The 15,521-nt window shown below is 39.6% G+C and overlaps 1 protein-coding gene across 2 annotated transcripts in view; it reads left to right on the top strand.

Moving 5' to 3' along the window:
- Positions 1 to 15,521, top strand: part of MARCH1 (membrane associated ring-CH-type finger 1) — a 324,508-nt gene that overhangs the window by 263,160 nt on the left and 45,827 nt on the right. For both annotated transcript variants that reach the window (XM_029234568.1, XM_029234569.1), the window contains one exon: positions 9,940 to 10,120. In XM_029234568.1, coding sequence (XP_029090401.1) covers positions 9,940 to 10,120 — 181 coding nt within the window. The remainder of the gene's footprint in view (positions 1 to 9,939; positions 10,121 to 15,521) is intronic.

The raw sequence follows: 15,521 nt of genomic DNA, 5'->3' as shown, positions 1-15,521 counted from the left end.
AGTTTTGTCCATCTTACGAACACGCGCAGAAAGGTCTCAAAGCTGACATAAAATGAATGTTGGTGATGTGTGAGAGTGTAGAGAGAATCATTACCTCAGGATATTTATTCAATGTTTATTATCTATTAACTCATCTATATGTCACCAAAATTATAAGGTAGGATCTGGAAAGGTAAGCACCATTGGGGAAAATCCATTTCTCTACTCAGAAGTAGACCGTGCTCTGTCTGAACCCACCAACAGAGTGTGGATGGGAAAGCAAGGTGATGGCTAACAAAGGAAGGGTTATCCCATAGGGCACAACCCATCCTTTGATCTCTCCTGACCTGGAGGATTTGGACCATCTGAGCTGATACTAAGACTAATGAGGAAGATCTATCCTGTTGTTGGGTACACTTGGGGCTGGGACTCCTGGGGCTACACATGCCAACACACAGGGGAAGAAATCTCACATACTCCATGCACCCACGGAGATGTCTCAGAAAGCCCTCCAAGAGGACCTAGCCTACTATGAGATTGAATCACTGGGCTAGCCACTAATAGGGGAGTTCTTATGACAACCTTCGATCCCAATCAGGGTTGAAACTCCTGGGATCAATAGGTTCGAGCCATCACCAGAGGTGATAGGGCTGCAAGGGGAGCAATTCAGATAGCATCTTACCAAGCCACTGCAGGTCACCTAACCCAAGTACCTGTGAACTCAGATAAGCCTGTGCTTCCTGTGCTTCCATCATTGGCACAAGTGATCACTGTGCTCTCCACTGTTTTCCCTCGTGTGGTATCCGATGGGAAGAAGACACAGCTGATTAGCTGTGACTTTGGATTTGCTCCAGGGTCCAGTGAGGAACCAGGGACGTTGCTATGTTTCTGCCTTTGTTGTTGATCCTTCCCTTCAGCTCTGTGCAGATGGTCTGAGGTTTTGACCAAGTCAGTGGTGACAAATTAGGGCATGAAATCAAACTCAGGAAGTCATGGTATATACCAGGTTTTTCGAGTTGAAAATATTCCTTTGAGAAAACAAAACACTTAAAAAAGTCACTTGTGTGTAAAGAGCTGTCACTCATCTGTAGAAAAAGATTGTAGATTCAGAATGACCCATCTTATGATTATAAAAATTGTATCAGCTCTCTACAAAATATTTTTATTCCTATGTCATAATTGTACCTTTAATAGAAGTTTTCAAAATATTTTAAATTGCAGGCTGAATGGTAGCTCATAATATTTACCTTCATCTCTGTAGGGAAATCTTAGAAACCTGATTTGCAAGGCCTTTTTCTTTTAATTCTAAAGATATATTCTGGCTCCATATCAATAAGAGATGCTGGAAACAGCTGCCGGTAAGACTAATATTAAATACTGCCTATCTTCTTCTCTGTTTATTAAATAAGAGTTACTTCTCCTTTCTACAGCAGACCGGTTTGCTTGACTTCCTCTGATGCTCAGAGAGGGTGTAAAACTGGTACACCTCAGTTTAGTTCCTCAAATGCAAATAAAGAGTGCATGGTACTTGTAAGGGTCATACATCTCTCACTTTCATTATAAGTGAGTTTTCCCGAAACATAAACAAAACACTGGTAGTTGGTAACATCTTCTGAGAATTGATAAATCGTCTCACTAACCTTGGCTATCTCTTTTGGTCTGTACATGCTTAAACGATAGTTTAAAGTATAGCATTGCCAATCCATTTGCGGTCTGGGAATCAGCCATCTTCACCTTGACTTTTTAACACTCACATCACTTAAATTACTCTTAATATCCTGCTATTCTTTCCATACAAAGAAGATCCTGACCCTCAAAATTAATAAACAAGAATTTATTGAGCTCATAATAGCAGAACTTGCATAGATGAAACAACAAACAGCAAAGACCGGATCTATCTGTGCTAAGAACAGTGACACCTCAAACACTGTAGGGAAAGAAGATCTAGAGTCTATTTCATGAAGGATGTGAGTCTTAGGGCAGCTTAAATTTAAATGAAGTGTGATCAAGAAATAGGGTCTCGGGCTTCCCTGGTGGCGCAGTGGTTGAGAGTCCGCCTGCCAATGCAGGGGACACGGGTTCGTGCCCTGGTCCGGGAGGATCCCACATGCCGCGGAGCGGCTGGGCCCGTGGGCCATGGCCGCTGAGCCTGCGCATCCGGAGCCTGTGGTCCGCAATGGGAGAGGCCACAACAGTGAGAGGCCTGCGAACCGCAAAAAAAAAAAAAAAAGAAAGAAATAGGGTCTCAGGGGTTTGGGATCATATTTGAGAAAATTCGCAGAAGCACAGTCACAGAACGCAATAGGCTGAGGAAATAAACATCTGAGCATTAATTTTAAAAAAACAGTATTTAGCAGTTGACAATTAACTTAATTCTTACAAACAATCCTATGAAGTAGACACTGCTATTTTCCTATTTTATTGGTGAGGAACTTGAAAATACCAGAGATTAAGTGAGGTAACAGACATGTACCGGCAGAACTAGGGTTCTAATGGTGATTGTACTATTAAAAACCACACCAGTGTTTCCCAACACTTTCTACATCATGACATGCGCAGAACATGATAACATTTGTGAGTTAACTGGGATTAATGGACAACACACCCAGACCCTTAAAATGACCTGTAGATGGAGAGGAATCAAGATCTTGGCACAGTGGTTAAGTTATTTGTGGCAAAACTCATAGCTTCTCAGCTGGTAAATTCTGTAGCATGCTGCTATGCCTGTGTGTTAGGGATTAAGAGGAAATACAGCAGGATGGGTAAGGTAAATCCAAATTATGGAAGGTCAGCTGAAAACCAGGTGAAGTAATTTGGATTTTATTTGATTGATGATAGGGTTCTTGAAGAATGGCAGTATTTTAAGAGGATCTGAATAACTATGTTTAAAGAATGATTTGGAAGGAGCAAAGGCTTTAAGACAGTTTGTGTATCTGGTGACAATTCAAAACTACCAGAGCAATGGCAGTGAGGATGAAAAGGGGAAAATAATTTAAAAAAACCAAAACACTAAGGGAGAAAAATTTTTGGCATATTGATCATTTGAATTTAGAGTACGAAGTACCTGAAAGGCTCAAAACAAAGGCAAGCAATAGAACGGGATGTTGATGTTGATGGAATGGCCTCTTTGGGAAGAGAGGCTATTTTGGAGATGGTGAGATGCAGGAACCAGTAAGAACCGGCTGAGGTTTCTTGCTGTTGGAGGGGCAACGGTTGGTTTTGGAGATGAATATTTTAAAATCACAAGTCTAGGAGCAATGCTTGAACTTGTGGTTCAGGATGGCCTCCCTGGGGCAGTCAGCGTAGAATGGAAAAATCAAAGGATTAAGTACAAAACTCCCAGGATAAGCAGAGGGGAAATGCTGACAAAGAAATTTCAGGGGGTGGAGCAGGGAGATTGGTCTGTTGGAAAGGAAGGAAAACAGACTCGCAACACTAGAAATTTTAGGTCATGTAGTTTAAGTACATGAATTCCTTGCTTGAATTCCTTTACACTATGCCTGCCATGTAATCACACAACTTAACGTTTGTTGCTTGAGTACCTTCCATGGTGGGAAATCCACACCCTCCTGGGCAAGCTCAGTTCATCTTTGGAAAGTTCTGTATATATCAATGTATGTATTCTTTAACTTGTACTCCCTGGATCCAGTTATGGTTCAGAATAAGACCCGCTGCCCTTTCACACAATAGCCTGTCATATATCTAAAGACAATTGGCATGTAATGACCCTTCCTTGCTTTTTTTTCCCCTCCAAGATGTTAAATGTAGGACTTAGTATTTTTTTTATTTCTCTCAAAATGAGTACACTCATACTTTAAGAGGTAAGCTTTGCACCCTACAATATTAAATTATGGTAGACGAGTTTTACCCATGAATTTAGACACGCTGAATTGTATACTATTCTCCACATGGTAACTCACCTGTTATGTCTCATCATAGGATCATCTCCCCCATCATCTCTCATCTTTCCAGGTTCCAGAATACCGACATTTTGGGCTGGTCCTCCATAAGGAGTCACTATTTCAGTCCCTACAATCATCCTGCATGCTCTTCTTTTTTTGTTGTTGTTGTTTTTTTGTTTTTTTTGTGGTACACGGGCCTCTCAACTGTCTGAAAACTTGTCTGAGAGCACCCAACATACAGAAGAGTGAAGCTGAATCCCATCCCAGGTTTACTCTAAACACACTCCCATGCCAGGATTTCTTTGAGACATGTTTGTGACTCGACTAACCTGGGGATTCAAAGGTGTCATAACTAACTCACCTGGATGCTGTCAGAATTCATGACCTTGGCCTTACCAGCACTTGCTTTAACTGACTTCACAAACTAGCTGCTAAAAGCTGTTAGTCCCAGTGCATTGGCAGCAGTAACATAGAAAAACCACATTAGTAATAGTAGTAGCAATAGTATTAATCCCATGATCCCATGACAAAATTAACAAATTAGCCATAATAAAATTAACAAGTATTAGATTGCCTGCTATATGCCAGACATGTACTCTTTTATTTAATTCTCATGACACCCTAAGAGTTATTTTTGACCTCATTTTGCACATGAGTAAACAGAGAACTTTACCAGTTTATTGGAGGGGAAAACAAGGATGTGAGTCAGGATTGGATTTGCTTGTGAACCTCAAGCACCAAATAAGTCTATATTTTTTATTTTTTCTGTGACAATGGAAAAAATACAACAGAAGGGATACAAATTCATCCACGAGGGAGATGAATGCATACTGTACACAGGGACAATCTTTGTCCCATTTCCTCCTATTTTCAGCATCTGTTCTTCTGCATCGCTTTGTCTTCTGGTCTCTCAAACCCATCCTTTTCTCATAATACAATGACCATGAGGTGGTTTCACTAGCTTCCCTGCTCAGTTCATCTAGACTTTATGACAACTATCTTCACACCGTCTTCTCTGATGCACCAGAATCCTTCACTCCTCATCCTTCTCCAGCCTGACCTAGTGATCTCGGGACGGAGAGGTTGTGCTACCCTTTGTAGGACCTCTCTGACTGCTCAGCAAACTGAGTCCCAGAACGTCCACCATAAATCCATGCTGTCTAATCTCATCGAGGACCTCATGGCTGCTCCACGATTCTGATATACATGCTTGGTTAATTTTCCATCTCATTCTCCCAGTGGCTTTCTTTAATTATTTACAGCCTCTGTGAGACCATAACCCTGTGCCTTCCTGCCTTCCCTTTAGTTACCTGTTGTCTGTTATATCAGGGAAGATAGTAAGACACCCCTAGGCCCAGGGGCTGAACCTTCCCTGCCCCCACCTCCTTTCCATCTTCACCTGCCGTTTCTCCTCTGCCTCTTGCTCACGGGAAATGGTGTCTGTTTCCCTCTTGGATACCCTTGCACTTGTCCAAAGATATTCCTCTACCATTTTTTCTTTCCCCACACTCTCCTGACTTCTCAAGAAACTTCATTTAACAATGGGTCATTCTCTTGCCTGATTATTTCTGTAAGTGTCTCCCTCTCTGTGGCACCTTCACTTCTGCTTATGAACACAGTCAGCTTTTACTGTTAAAAAAAAAATGAAATGAAAGTGAAAACTAAAATTTTCTCTAGTCCACCATCCTTTCATTGCTGTGCTATACTTCTCAAAAAGAGTGGTTATATCTCCTCACTTGTTTACTTGAGCACTAATTTCTTGTAACTGCTTACTACCTTTCAACATGGCTTCTGCCCAACATGTGTTCTAATCATTTTTTAGCTTAAGAAAGTGAATTCTAAGAATGGACATCAAAGCACAACCATACGAAATCTATGGGATGCAGCAAAAGCAGTTCTTAGAGGGAAGTTCATAGCAATACAGGCCTTCTTCAAAAAACAAGATAAATCTCAACTAACCTAACCTACCACCTAAAATAATTAGAAAAAGAACAAAAAAACCCTAAAGTCAGCAGAAGGTAGGACATCATAAAGATCAGAGAGGAAATAAATAAAATAAAGGTTAAAAAAATAGAAAAATATCAATAAAACCAAACTGGTTCTTTGAAAGGCGAAGAATGGGTGCCAAACTCTGAAGCATGATGACTGGTTTTGAGTAAAGATTAACATCTAGATTAAACCATTACAAACACAGCAGTGTCCATTAGTACTGTGTTTAAAGCTTATTTAGTTAGGAGGATGGAAGAAAATGTAGGTAGGGAAATGAGGGGATAGAGAAAGGGGAAAAAATGGCATGGATTATGGGAAAAGAGTTGCAATGCTGTCTGAAGGTTACAGGGATGACTGCCTTGAAGAGTCCCATGTTGTAGATGTGCTTCAATGCCAAAGCTAGTAGTCATGGAAACCAAGCAAGGCCCTCGGGGATCCTGACACTCTCTGCAGGCTGTCTCCCATCTCCTCCCAAGTGTTACCACATTGTTCCAGATTCTTAATACCTAGATATTTGTAATCGTTGCCCAAATGGTGTCCCCGCCTTCAGGTTCTCTTCTCTTCCTCTCAAGCCACCCTCCGTGCAGATGCTAGTGTCTGATTTTCTTTGCATGTAGCAAGAACTAAGAAAATGTGAATGAATTAAAGAATGAATGAATGAATGAAAATAATTCTAAAGTTACGTAATCACTACGGCCCTCACAAAGATTTTTTTTAAGTGATGAATTATTTTTTTAAAAAACTTATGCATAAAAAAAAAATACTATTCTACCTGAGCCAAGAAGCCTTGGCAAGGGATGGGGTCTGGGGCTGGCAGTGGAGATCATTTTCAGATCTCTATGACTGAAAAAAAAAAAAAAGCCAACTTTTCTTAAAACTCAGACATTAAGGGGGGACTTGAAGCTGCAAACACACACACACACACACACACACATTTTCTAAAATTTAATTTGCTCAATAGCATTTTGTGGTCCACTCTTTACAGAAAACTAGAAATTATATGGAAGTAGATGTTTATTCACGTCATAAATGGTGAAAGCCTGACACATGGTGGTTGGACTGGAAGCAGCCAGTTAAGATACTAAAATGCCAGTAATATCTGTGAATTCAGCTTGTTCCTGCCGCTAGGTGACAGACACCAATGTAGACCATCAGTGATTTTAAAAAAATCACTTAATTCCCGAGTCTCGATTTCCCATAAGGTAAAAATGCATCAAAATTATGATTATTTTACAGTGCATTTTTATTTTATTATTGAAATCGTTTTCTCTACACAATTATTCTATTGGAAAAAAGCATGTTTATATTTTTATTACTATGCTTTCATTTATAATTTAGCAGTTATGGTTTGTGTGAAGTATATCAATTTAGGAATTGTTTAATGCTTCCTGTAATGGCTCCGTCACTCTATTTTCATTTCTAGTAGATATTTGAAGTTGATATTTAGTTTTTAAATTCATTTAGAACAATATCAGCATAGTTTGAAAAAGACTCTTTAGGAGCCAACCTGAGTTGGATAATTTAGAAAAAATTCAAAATGCTAAAATCACATAAAAAGAAATCTTGTGAAATGGAAATGAACCAAGCTTTTGATTTTTCCTATGGGAAATAATCTTAACTTTATGAAAAAGTGATATTGCCAGTGATGCTTCGGGTGACAGTTTCAGGAGAAGTTCCTTAAAAAGAATCTGTAAGATTTAAGAAGTCTTGACTACAAGCAGAGAACTGTTGTGGTCAGTGTGAACTCAGTAATCAGCGCGGTCCCTGTTTACATCTGCTTATGATATATTACTTCTTCAAGTTAGTAAAAAATCAGAGCCTCAGAATCATCTTGGCAGCTGTGCAACACTTGACCCCCTTTGTGGTGACGAATTATGAGATGGCATTAACTGCAAATTTTTCTTTTTCAAACAAGAAACTTTACCCCCTGTCCCTGCAGACTGCTGTGGACCAGCGGGCTTCAGTGGTGGGTCAGGAGGGGCCTTTCGTCTTTATTGTGTGCTTCTCTCTGGAACCTTTACGTCAACTTTTGTTACTTGCAGAATTTGGGGTGATTTATTTTCTGAACCTTGTTTTCATCATTGTTGATAATAGTCAGACATTGTCTTTAACTCAGGATCACCATGTTTAAGACATGAGTTTTCTGTAAAGGGCCAGGTAGTGAAGATGATAGCTTTTGTGGCCACATGGCCTCTGCATCAACTCTTAGGTCTACAGTTATAGTGAAACACAGCTCTAAATAATACATAAACAAACGTGTGTGGGTGTGGTCCAATAGAACTTTACCGAAACATGCAGCAGGAAGAAACGGGCCACGGTGTGCTGGCCCCTGATCTAAGGGAGTATCTTTGTGTGGGAACAGGTAGAGAAGAGGTGCAAAGGACTTCAGAAATCTCAGCCGCTCGTGATGTATAATGCGTTAGGTTTCAGTGACTCAAAAAAAATAAATATTACAATTAAATGATGTGCTATAGAAACCCAGATATGCTTTCACTGGTTGCTTTTATAATAAGTCACAGTTTGTTGACTGAACAATTCCTTTAGTCAACAAGCATCCACTGACCAACAGTCTGTCGGCAACAGGTATGCTATAAAGTATACTTAAGCCCTGATCCTAGGACCTGCACGTTTGGAGAGAGGACATATCTCGGGCTTTCACATTAAAGAATAGGCTCTGAGATGAGTTTTAGTTTTTCCCCACCACGCCAGCCTTTGACATGGGCTGCAACATCCAACACTGATACCTCCTAACTCTGTCCAGGGAAAGGCAGACGCTGATTTTGAACTCTCCTGTGTTCTCATCGTATCACTCCACCCAAAGAGCTTTACTTAAGAAAAAGAGACCCAAGATACCAGTGCACTGTGTCATACTTCTTTATTTTGAGGTTAGGGGAGGGTTGGGTTTCAATTCCTGTATCTCATTGCAGTAACAATCTGACCAACCATCACATTTCCCCTGGGGAGACAGCTGAGCTAGATAAATATATTTTAAAATCCACTCTTTAAAACATGCTTCCGGAGAAGAGGTATGAAAGGAAAGTAGCAGCAATTCAAACATTCTTCCAGCCTACCACTGTGATTCTGCTCCAAAAAATTAATATACAGGTGTTTTGGGAACATTCCATTCATATTTCTAACAGAGTTCAAGCAATATTTCTAATTAAATTTAGTAACAACTTCTAACAGCTGGTTATATAACAAGAATTATTGAAGTTCTAAGGTTTGAATTTGTGACCTGGTGGTATAAAAACTTATCCAGTGAGGAAAACAAATTATTGTTTTTTAATTTGAAGAGAAGAATAATGAAGATTTCATGGACTATGAATCTGTGACACTAGAAGTCGTAGTAATTCAGTAAACTACTTGAACTAGGAGTTCCTTGGAAGATGTAGTAATTAACATTTTAAAACAGTAGGATTTACTGTACTTGAACTTTCTGTAACCAGTAACTTTTGTGACGATGATTATTGGCAGTTTAGGCCTTTTGTTTTGACCAAATGTGTGTGCATCTTCCTAGGAAAATCTTCATAATATTTCCTAGTTGAGACTTTCTGTATTCACTTTATTCCATAGTAGCATGTTAAAATGTTTCAGAATTCTTCCACATTGGTAAGATACCGTATGTAGTAAAGTATACACCCCATAAAACTACCATCAAAGTAAAACATTGAAGTTACCAGGTTCCAGCATTCCTTAGAATACTAAGTCGTAACTTTTGTATATGAAAGCAAGCTTGTGCCTATGGATATTGACTTTTAATAGATGAAGGTGGGGACATAGCTCAATAGCTATGCTGTTAAAATTGGCTTCTGTGTAGGAATGATCGCACATTTTTGATGTATTGGGGTGTCTAATGCCTTTGAACATGACTTAAGAGGCCAGCAACGACTATGCAAGGGAGAGGAAATTAGTATTGGCCATAGATTCAGCTCTAGCATTAAGCCGAAGTGCGACGTCCATGGGTCTGAATGTGAGGTTGCAGTTTCTAATACAGCCTGGGATGTGTGGGAGGAGGATGCCGTGTGCTCCCCGAGGGAGAGATCTTACCCGGCTGCTGTGTCCTCCCCAGGATCTGTCACTGCGAAGGGGATGAGGGGAGTCCGCTCATCACGCCCTGCCGCTGCACGGGCACCCTGCGCTTCGTGCACCAGGCCTGCCTCCACCAGTGGATCAAAAGCTCCGACACGCGCTGCTGTGAGCTGTGCAAGTACGACTTCATCATGGAGACCAAGCTCAAGCCCCTCCGCAAGGTAGGGTGTCGCTGGGACTGGTGTGAGAGAGACAGCTGGCAAAGCAGGCATTTTGTTAATTGAAGTAGAGTGGACTTCAGTAAAAATGTACAATGTTGTGTTAGTTTCAGGTGTACAGCAAAGTGATTCAGTTACACGCACATATCAAAAACCCATTTCTTTTCCGCAGTAAGAGTTTGCTAACATGCTAGTATCCGCTAAGAATACACATCTTGGGTTGGGCTCAATATGTAAAATGCAGCCAAGTGTTTACAGATAATCCTCCCTACTTCTGTTTTAGGGTCTAGGACCTGTGGTTTTTGTTTCACTCTTCAAAGTCAAAGAAAAGCATTTGCATGTGTGTGCACGTGTGTATGTAAGTGTGTGCATGTGTGCATGTGTGTGTGTGTGTGTGTGTGTGTGTGCGCAAAATATACCTGTGGGTCAAGGTAATTGAATTGATGAGAACTGTGAGAACATTGCATTGATACTTACTGAAGTCACTTCCCGAGAAGGTTAGATAATAGATCCCATAGATTAAACAATATGAACTCACCTAATTTCTTGAAAGTCAGGCATTAGGTAATGGAAGAGAATGATGTCTTCTACAAGGCGTGGACTCTTTTTTGTGTTTGCCTTTATCTGGGGATTTGGTTTGATAGTTTATGTATTATTTTTACTTTTTCATGTATTATTTTTCCATATTGTGCATCAAGCTGCAAGAGAGAGGTAAGTATTTTTATCTATAAATTTAATCTTCAGATTTCTCATATGTGTTATATTTTTCTAAAGAATGAAGGTAAGAATTGAGTTGAATATAAAGTTAGCATCTAAATCAATGCTGACCGAGGATAGCTTGTAAAGGATGCAAACGAAGACATGAACTTTATATACTTCATGCATGATAGCTGGGACCCTGGATTTTAGCATGTTAACTTATCTTTTAGCCTAACTGAAGCCTTACGTATACGGATGCCTCAATTTCCAAAGGAGAGTATGGAAACGGCAACTTAAATAATGAATCTGCCTAGAGCTGCTTTTTCATTTAAATTTCATGCAAAGAAAAAATGAATTAAGGTGATGGGTTCCAGGGTGAGCAGAGATGTAAAGCAAACAAGAATATTCCAATAGACCTCTGATTGGTGGCTGGCCATTGCAAATCTTCATGCATTCTGTAAATTACAGAGAGGGAGAACAACAGTCCCTGCTTCTGTGACAGCCTTGATTTTTAAAATCTGCCAGTGGTTTATAGATGTCAAAACTGGTGCATAAAACACCTTTGAGTTATGGATTTTTTTAAACATGTGGGGTGACCTGAGTGCCAAAAGGTGACACTCTGATCCTCCAAGTCCCAAAGCAACAGATGCCAGAAATAGAAACGGACCCTACCTCCTTGCCCTTTGCTTTACCCGCTGAAGGATGCTGTGTGCTCTCTGCAGCCGCTACATGACATATTGTGCTCTGTGGTTCTGTAAATTTCTCTTCTTACCCCTCAGGGAAGTACCAATTGTTTCATAACATCTGTACAGTTCTCCATTTTTTTCAACCTACATCTGTATAAAATTTTCATTTCCACTTTTCAAACATAGTATTTCAATATGAGAACAACAATCTAGGATAATAAAATATTCTAATTTTCTCTTCTTCATACTGTGTGCCCCTCCCCCATTTTTGTGTCATAAACAGTACATGATGCTGTATGGACCTTGGAAAGGCTTCTACCTTCAGCTTTTCTAGAATCACCCCTGACATACAGCTTTGATCTTTCTTAGTATTCCATTCCCAATAAGTTACAATCCTTTCAAAAGATCTTTTTTTTCCTCAACCAACCTGTTTACAAACCAGAGAAAGACTACGAATACATCTATTTTTTTAATCTTAAACTCAGCCATAAAAAGGAACAAAATTGTGCCATTTGCAGAGACGTGGATAGACCTAGAGACTGTCCTACAGAGTGAAGTAAGTCAGAAAGATAAAAACGAATATCGTATAATATTGCTTATATGTGGAGTCTAGAAAAATGGCACAGATGAACTTATTTGCAAAGCAGAAATAGAGACACAGACGTAGAGAACAAACTTAGGGATACCAAGGGGGGAAGGGGGGGTGGGATGAACTGGGAGATTGTGATTGACACATATACACAACTATGTATAAAATAGATAACCAATGAGAACCTACTGTATAGCACAGGAAACTCTACTCAGTCCTCTGTCATGACCTAAATGGGAGTGAAATCCAAAAAAGAGTGGATATACGTATACGTATAACCAATTCACTTTGCTGCACAGCAGAAACTAACACAACATTGTAAAGCAACTATACTCCAATAAAAATTTAAAAATATATATATTGCAGCAACCTAGTGGGCACATCCTATCTGTTGATTAATGAAATACCCTAGTTTCTTTTCACAGGTGTTTCCTTTGATTGGTCATAAGTACTGATGAAGGGCAGCATGTCGACATCCTTCATTTTTTTTTTTTTTTTTTTTTTTGTGATACGGGGGCCTCTCACTGTTGTGGCCTCTCCTGTTGCGGAGCACAGGCTCCAGACACGCAGGCTCAGCAGCCACGGCTCACGGGCCCAGCCGCTCCGCGGCACGTGGGATCTTCCCAGACCGGGGCACGAACCCGTGTCCCCTGCATCGGCAGGCGGACTCTCAACCACTGCGCCACCAGGGAAGCCCAACATCCTTCATTTTTAATAGCATATATACCTACAGAGGATGTCAGAATCTAATCCAGAGGCTGCTTGCCAACAGCCCACAGATGTGTTTTACTTGACCCACAGGGCTGAAAATTTGATTCTGTAATGATTTCATGTAAAATCCCACACATCTGTATTTGTTTGAAAACCACTGTATCTAGCTTGACAGGAACCACATATGTAAGACAACATCCAGTGTAGCTAGCGGGAGGCTGGCCCCTTTGTAAAGCTGTTTGCCCTCAAGGGCCCTGCATTTCTCAGTCCTCCTTCTTTCTGTTCCTGAGAGATCTCCTCTCATTTGAGCATGAGATCTCAGTGATCTCTGAGCATCAGATCTCTCTGTGGCTCTGGTATACAGATCTGAATTTTCAGCTCCTGGTCTAACATGGTCTAACACAGTCCTAGACATAAGAAACATACATGCTATTCCTACCTCTATGATTTATGGGCTTTAAAAACCTAGAAAAAAGGATTCCACACTTTCACTTTCTCCCTTAAAATTATGGGGCCCTGTGGTAATACTTCAATGGCAGTATCTGAAATGACTTTTCAGATTTTGAAGTGATGTGAACTATACAGACATGAGGCATATTTAAAGGGTTCTGGATGGTTTATTTTCATGGCACTGAGATTCATCAACAGTTTTCTTTTGGTAGTTTTCAAGTGGTCATTAAGAATGACAGGTATAGCGTTTAATTAGAGTATATTCAAAGTACATCTAATTAATTGCTCTCAACTCAGTAATTCCATTACAGTTTATAACATTCTAAAGACCAACCACATGAAACAATTAATTTAGCTAATGATTCTGAATTTCTGTCATTAGCCAATGGAGGCAGGAGATTCTGTGGAGATGAAATGGTTTCTTGAAGTAGAAAGGTACAAATCTTCATAGTCTGACAAACCTTGGGGCTTAATAGCCTCTAAAGATATCAGTGAAAGCTTACTTCATTAATTGCTACTATTACTACACCAAAATCTAAGTTAGTGAATTCATCAAGGTATCCTAATGTTTCCAGAAGAAAATTTAAAGCCTAAATAAAAGCAAGGCCTTATTTGAGAAAAAGCAGTTTTCATCACCTTGAAGTCAGTGGCTCAGCTACTTTTATAACACTCAACAGAAGTCTCATTAATCTACTGAGTGACCAAGAATCAGAAATAATCCTCAGGGCCCAGAAAAGCCAACAATGCAGAAAGCGCAGCAACGACTAAGTGCTGTCTGCAACTGCATGCAGTCTCAGGACGAGGAAACTAATCTGTTCTGAAGCTGAAGAACTGCATGGGGCTCAGAGCTGAATCTCACTCCTGAATGGCAGAAACCAGCTACTGGACAGAAAGCTAAGCTTAATGAGGACAGAGAATACTCCTGACACTGTGTGTCCTTCCCTAAAAGAGTTCTCTATATGGTTTTCCATTTACAAACTATTTGACAAATAGATCATACAAAATATGCAAATCCATGCATCAATTCCTTGTCTCATTTCTACAAATAAAATGAGGCAGTGAATCAATTCAATTACGTTTGCTTTAGTAGCAGTTAGGTCAAACCATATAAACTTCTCATTTTTATAGATCAAAAACAGTTGAAGATTGGTAAGTTCATAAATGTAAGTTCTGTAGAACTTATTATGCTAAATAAAAAGGAATAATCATTTCGATATTTTAAAATTTATTTTATTGGAGGATAGTTGATTTACAATGTTGCGTTAATTTTTGCTGTTCAGCAAAGTAATTCAGCTATACGTATATATACATTTTTATTCATATTCTTTTCCATTATGGTTTATCACAGGATATTGAATATAGTTCCCTGTGCAATACAGCATTTTTGTATTTCTACATTTCCATCATAGTGACTTATAATGCTTTAGTTGAAATACCTATTTTCAGAAAATAAAGAACTGTATTTAACAACTACTGTGTTATTTTTTTCCTTTCCTTAATTTGAGGTAGCATCCATCTTTCAGAATAGCCAAGAGCCAATGCAAGTTAGCATAGCAGGTGAGCCACCCCAAGGGTGTTACTGATTCTCTGCTGAGCTGGAGCTCTTGCAGTTCGTAGCCTTAACATTGGACCAGGCAGGGTGCAGTCAGATTCCTAGCCAGCAGCTTCTAGCACCCTATTGAATAATCATACATAATAATACAGAAAGGAAATTCAAAATGCATCCTTTACTTATCATTATGGGTGATTTGCAGTTTCACTAATGCAACCACCACAGACTGAATTTTCTGCTCTGTGCCAGGCATTTGGAATGTATTTCTCAATTAATTTCATCTCGTTACAGCCCCATTGTGTGTAGGCACGTGAAGCCCATTTTACAGATGAGCAAATGAGCCACTTGCTGTCTCACACCCCGAGATTCCTGATTCCATAGCATGTGCTCGCTGCATGGCATCTCACTGCCATAAGCGCTGGGAACCTTGCCCTTTAAGCATCAAAACTTCAGTTTTCACTTAAACTATCTAGTGGAAATCTTTCAAATTAAAACTTTCTGAACTAAAATTGTTGCTAAAACCTTTTTCAATTTTTTTTTTATTGAAGTATAGTTGATTTACAATGTTGTGTTAGTTTCAGGTGCACAGCGAAGTGATTCAGTTATGTATATGTGTAAAACTTTTTCAGATTCTTTTCCCTTTTAGGTTATAACAAAATATTGAGCATAATTCCCTGTGCTATCCAGTAGGTCCTTGTTGATTATCTATTTTATCTA

Source organism: Monodon monoceros, unplaced genomic scaffold (assembly GCF_005190385.1).
Source record: "Monodon monoceros isolate NGI ecotype Baffin Bay Population unplaced genomic scaffold, NGI_Narwhal_1 Super_Scaffold_20, whole genome shotgun sequence".
Lineage (NCBI taxonomy): Eukaryota > Metazoa > Chordata > Mammalia > Artiodactyla > Monodontidae > Monodon > Monodon monoceros.
The sequence above is the reverse complement of the archived record's forward strand: the minus strand, read 5'-3'. Positions and strand labels throughout refer to the sequence as shown.